General features: G+C 46.4%; 1 protein-coding gene across 1 annotated transcript in view; it reads right to left on the reverse strand.

Moving 5' to 3' along the window:
* The window catches only part of RAD18 (RAD18, E3 ubiquitin protein ligase), a 146,288-nt gene that overhangs the window by 47,084 nt on the left and 92,971 nt on the right, over positions 1 to 6,233 (reverse strand). The window contains exon 9 of the mRNA XM_018555216.1: positions 5,188 to 5,248. Within this exon, the coding sequence (XP_018410718.1) occupies positions 5,188 to 5,248 (61 nt within the window). The remainder of the gene's footprint in view (positions 1 to 5,187; positions 5,249 to 6,233) is intronic.

Consider the following 6,233-nt stretch of genomic DNA (forward strand, 5'->3'; position numbering starts at 1 on the left):
CCGGAGGTGGTTAAACTGGCAGTTTGGAAGGGGGCCAGTGAGGAGATCAAAAAACCGCTTCAGCCCTCCTGAGCCATTATGTTTGGGTGGTAGGCTGGCTCAGTGAAACCTCCTAGGAGGACCCACAAAAAGCTGCTGCACAAGGCAGCTAGGAAGCTTGTTTACCATCAAGAAGAAACCCTCATATTCCTGTTTGACAGGACAGTGATCATCACAGGCATTGCTTATGTTTTTGAATTGTCACAGCGTTTGTTGGAACCGTGTGCGTTTCCAATAAAACTCCTGGTGGCAGCTATTATTTTGTGTAGAAAGTTTATCAACCCCAATGACGATCACTCAGTCTGCAGGCCTTAGATTGTTGCCCCGTGTAGGGTAGTTTAGTCTAGGTAAAGCCCACATGTGACGGAGGAGGAGTTGCGCAAATATCAAAATGCCTTGATGGGTAGGTGTCGTTGTGAAAAGGAGTGGGCATCCCTAAGCCTTCTGTATTTGCAGACTGACTGCCCAAGTTAACACCCCCATGTGATACTGAGCCTCCATGATTGAACTGAAATCCAATGACTGAAATTGGCAGGGTAGAGATATGCCTTCATTGGCGGGGGTATCAGTCTGGAGGAGTGGGCATTCCCCGGCAGGTTGTATTTATATGCAGACCTCCCTATGTAATCCCCATATGTAATGGAGGAGGAGGGGTTGTGCAAATATCAAAATGCCTTGATGGGTGAGTGTCGGTGTGAAAGGAGTGGGCGTTCCTAAGCAGTCTGTATCTGCATACAGACCACCCTCGTTAAAGTGACATTAAAGTAAAAAATCGTCTTCCCTTCCCCTAATGTTAATTAAAGCACTTGCCTTAAATGATGTTTCTTAATCCGATCTTCTTCTTTCCTGTCCTTTTCAGCCTTCTCTCCAGAGCTGCGGCGGGTCTCCGATCCAGCGCTGACTCCTCTGTGATTGCTGCCACTTCCTGTCTCACGGTGTCTGCATGCGGGTGCACGCGTCCATAGACTTACCTTGTGTCTCTCCTCGTGTAAACAGCGCATGCGCCCGCCCCAAGATGCTTTGCGGCCGCCGGAGAATTTTCACATTTTCGGACGGGAGTGCACAGGGAAGACACAGGTAAGTATTAACCCTTTTCAAAACGGGGATTTTTTTTTTTCTACTTGCTAGCAGTAGATATATGCAAAAGAAACGGAGGGTTTAAAGGAGAACTATGAGGTGAGTGCTTTTCACTCACCTCATAGTTCTAGCCGACCTGTGACAATGACACTGTCACAGGTCGGCTCAGTAGATCGGGAGGTGAGCGAACACATACCGACGTTCGCTCACTTCTCGATCCTGTTACGGCTCTCTGCAGTGACAGGGGAGGGGCTGGATTCCCCACTCCGATCCGCCAGCGCTGACTGGCGGATCGGACTGGGCGGGTACAGCTGGCTCTGCCTCTAGATAGGCAGAGCCAGCTGTCAGTCACGCAGCTGGGCGGATCCCGGCACAATTGTCGGGATCCGCTTCAGCTGCGGCGTCTCAGTATACCGCGAGCTACAGCTCGCGGTATACTGAGCATAGGGTGACGGGAGGACGCTAGTTTGTGTCCTCCCGTTACCCTAAGGAGAACTATGGGGAAAAAACTTAACCCCATAGTTCTCCTTTAATAACACTTTAACGCCCACATCTGATGCTGAGCCTCCATGATTAAAAGAACTGAAACCAAATGAATAAAAGGGGCGGGCCAGCTACAGTCAGGCTGGGGAGGAAAGTTCTGGATGTACTCCAGCCAGGAAATGAGGCGGGCTCTATCTGATTTGCTGCAGCTTCTAATGCACATTGTGAAAAGCTCACAGTGTGCAGTGACATCAGAGTAAGCCATTTCAGTCCAGGAGAGGAGCCGGTACAACTGTACAAGACTGAAGTCAAGGCAGATGGATAGAACTAGAAAGTCACAGGCTGAACATTATACATTGGAAGACAACAGTGTAGGAGCTGTACCGCTAACAGGGTGACAATACTGTCATGTCTGAAAAGACGCACGACACAAACGCGATCTGGTTTCCATCGACCTTTAGCTGTGTTCTATTTTCTGAGCGTCAGATAAAGAACATGCCGTATTAATAACCGTCTTCTTGTTTTCTCCTGTCAGTATCTGAAGCATGAGGAGGCGCGAATCAAACCCGGAGAACGGAACGCTGTGTCATTACAACGTCAGTCAAGGCAGCAGGTCTCGCTGACGGCTGATACAAACCCGAAGCCTGAAACCGCAAGCGGGTAATTAACACTTTGATTTGGCAGATTAAAATTTTGCTGATGAAACCGACCGCAGAAAAAAGAAAAAAAAGATTTGCGTTTCAAACCCTTTAACCTCACAAGAGCCGGGACGAGTCAGATCAGAAAATAATCAAATGTTCGTGTGAAATGCTTTTCTAGGTTTCGGCAGAGAGGCGCTGCAGGTGACAGACGGGGGAGCCCAGAAAAGTCGCCGTGAACAGTGGCAGGAGCCATCATCTTCCACTATTGGGCTCCCTCATCTAGGGTCCCACCTATAGGGAGCATGCTGAAGATGTCACCAGCACACCATTTTGAATGAAGAACACACGTCAGTTTATTGACGCTTCATGTCAAAACAAATAGCAATGTTTCGGGGCCACACAGCGTCCCCTTCTTTAGGCTTGAAATGACCATTGAGGGGGACCCTGTGTGGCCCTGAAACGTTGCTATTTGTTTTGACATGAAGCGTCAATAAACAGACGTGTTCTTCACTTCAATATGGTGCGCTGGTGACAACTTTAAAGGAGAACTATGAGGCGAGTGCTTTTCACTCACCTCATAGTTCTAGCCGACCTGTGACAATGAGACTGTCACAGGTCGGCTCAGTGGATCGGGAGGTGAGCGAACACATACCGGCGTTCGCTCACCTCTTGATCCTGTCACGGCTCTCTGCCGTGACAGGGGAGGGGCTGGATTCCCCCCTCCCCGCTCCGATCCGCCAGCGCTGACTGGTGGAACGGACGCGGGAGGGGGCGGGTACAGCTGGCTCTGCCTCTAGATAGGCAGAGCCAGATGTCAGTCACGCAGCTGGGCGGATCCCAGCACAATTGTCGGGATCCGCTTCAGCTGCGGCGTCTCAGTATACCGCGAGAAACATGCCTAAGTATTTGGGCAAAAATGTAAATAAATACGTTCCTGGGCGATGTATATTTGTTTAATCTGGATTTATTATATTAAAAAAAAAGAAATATTGAGAGTTTAATATTACTTTAGAAAGCAGCCACAACCTGAGTATAAAAGCCTGCCCCCTGCAAGGACCCGTGCTCTCTATGTGGAAGCAGTCAGACTTCTAGCTCTGCAATGCTCTCTGCTGATTAGAGACCCGACTTTGACTTTGCAGGGGGTACGTTGGACCTTGGCTGAGAGATAACCGTTTCCACACGGAGGGCTAGGATCCTCCTCGGCAGCCATGCTGGCAGGGGGCAGGCTTTTCTAATCAGGATGCTTTCTAATGAGAATGAACTGAAAGACCTTAAAAGTTTTTGTTTGTTTGCACCTGGAATGTATTTACTGAATTGAAACTGAAAACTCAGTTGGATTCTGCAAGAGATGTCCGGTGAGCTACAAAAAAAGGTCACTGCACAATATCAATGAAGAGAATGTAAACCCAGACTGAATGACATTTAGGATGCTCAGTGCATTGTGTACTGTAAACAAAATTGCCTTTTCTTTTTTGTATATAAAATACGGATTTCACCTTTCTTCATCCTCTGTTATGTCTCAGTGCTGCTGATCTCCTGCAGTCACTTCCTGTCTACATACACTCCAGCGATGGCTACATGACAAGTTTGCTGATGGCAGCGTGTCAGGGTTTCTCACCCTTCCTGTTGAGCTGCAGCCTGTCTTCTGTTGCATTGTTTCTGACACTGTTGTTCCTCTTTGGCTCCCTTATGACTAAACCCGTAAACATCATAATTCCGCAACTAATGGCAAACTCCTGACAACTTCCTGTCTGAGTGATAATGCAAATCCAGTTCACTATTAATCCAGCAGCTTGCCCTGTCAGTCTCCACCCTTGCCTGTATTCAGATGCAACCAAGTGCTCTGCTGTTGTTCCTGTTCTCTGTGTATAGAATATATGAACACTGGCTTTCCAATAGTGAACAAAATATTACGTCTGTTTATTGACGTATGAACAGTATAACGTGATACGCAATGCAACGTTTCGGGGACTCACAGGATCCCATTCATCAGGCAGAACAAGTGAAGGGGATCCTGTTAGACCCCAAAATGTTGCATTGAGCGTATCACGTTATGCTGTTCATACGTTAATAAACAGACTTATTTGGTTAACTATTGGAGTGTCGGTGTCCATATATATATGCTACTTGCTATTGATCACGGTAGCCAGCCGTTGCCAGCAACTTTTGAGTGCAATGGGTTCATGGACTTTGTTCTCTGTGTATGACCCTGGCTCTGGCTGACTGATCTTCTGGTTCCCGACACCAGCTATTGTTTTTGTTCATCCTGCTCTCAGCGTGACCTGGTTCGGCCTAATAGCTGTTTGGGCATCTGACCTCTGGCTTGGCCCAGATGACGTCCATGACTTTCTCCATTGTTTTTTGCCATTTTGTTTATTATTTTCAATAAACTCCTTTTATTTTTTAAACTTGCGCTTTAAGTTTTTTCCTTCCCTCACGGTAAACCGTGGCTGCATAACGTGTGCTGAATGGGCCACTTGTAGTCGCCATCAGAAGCCCAAATGACAGTGGCACAATGCAGACACATCCCCCTATAACTAGAAGTACCTGGACAACGACCATCGTGGCAGGATCGCTGGGAATTATTTTAATGAAAGCTGCAGATTTATAAATATTGAACATGGATTTTGAAATGCAAAGATATGTTAAAGCTTACATGAGACTTTAGCGATTGGGTTCCCCTCTACTTCATGCAGGAAGCAGTAATGAGAAAACATGGCCGTTCCCTCGAACATATATAATGACAAAATGTACTAAACATAAGATGAAAAGAGTGTAAAAGTCGCCCAGAGCAGCTCAACAAATGGGCAAAACTGCAGGAATCACTATTTTTGAATCAGCTATTCAATATCTATAGCTTTTAATCTGTTGTTAGCAGAACTCATTGCAGGGTCCCTTTAATGAGGCCCATTCTTTAAAAAGTCATAAAACCAATGTCGTCACTCACTGTATTGGTGGTGAATCTCATCGATCTCCTCCTCACTTTGCTCCTTTTTGAAAGTCATGGCCTGTTGGGAAGAGAGAAAACACGTGAACAAAGACTCCAATGTGACACCAATTAGTTAAAGCTAAACTCTGGGGCCAGCGCATATTATCCTCATACAAGAGACATGTGTATACTTCCTAGAATCATGGTGAGTGTTTTGTATTTCTTCCAGATCTGTGCAGTAATCCAGTGTGACACTTGGAGCTTCCTGTAATAAAGACCGCTCACTGCTGCTCTTTTTCCTTGTGCAGGGTGACTGGTCTTGTCTCCACCCATTCCTGTAATAAAGACCGCTTACTGCTGTTCTCTCTCCTTGTGCAGGCTGACTGGTCTCGTCTCCGCCCCCTCCTGTAATAAAGAATGGTCACTGCTGCTCTCTCTATTGTGCAGGCTGACAGGTCTTGCCTCCACAGATCCCCTCCTAATCAGCCCGGGCAAAAGGAGTCTAACAGGTAGCCCATAATAACCTCCATTAACCAGATAATGAAAAGGGTAATTGCTCAAATTATTAATTTTCACAGACATGAAAATCTAATCCATTAATATGCTCTCTAGAGAACACCAACAGCTTTACTGTTCACGGCAAACAAGCAGGTCACGGTGGGTTCGGTGTCCCTCATTAAATGTCACTGCGCGAGAGAAATACAGTATTTGTTGAAAAACCGAATGTCATTATAACCGGTGTCACCTGTCACACAAAAGTCACAAACATGTGTTAATTGGCACGCTCTGCAAAAGGTCGTGTCATTGGTAAGGGGATGATGGCATGCATGTCCTGTGTACACACGCTCTCTGCAGGGGCGGCTGAGAGGGGGCGTGTGGTGAATGAAACACATTTTAAGCGGCTTTATAATGCTAACAAATTACATCAATAGAGAGTGATAGAGAGCAAGGACGATCATTTCATACTATTCATGGTACAGAGAGAGAAAATGGTACGGATACAGAACGGCAAAACTTGTGACGTGATTCCTGTTACAAAATTAAACTTCTTTTTTTAGTCACTC

The sequence above is a fragment of the Nanorana parkeri genome, unplaced genomic scaffold, assembly GCF_000935625.1.
Source record: "Nanorana parkeri isolate BGI_ZX_2015 unplaced genomic scaffold, ASM93562v1 scaffold188, whole genome shotgun sequence".
NCBI classification, from domain to species: Eukaryota; Metazoa; Chordata; class Amphibia; order Anura; family Dicroglossidae; genus Nanorana; species Nanorana parkeri.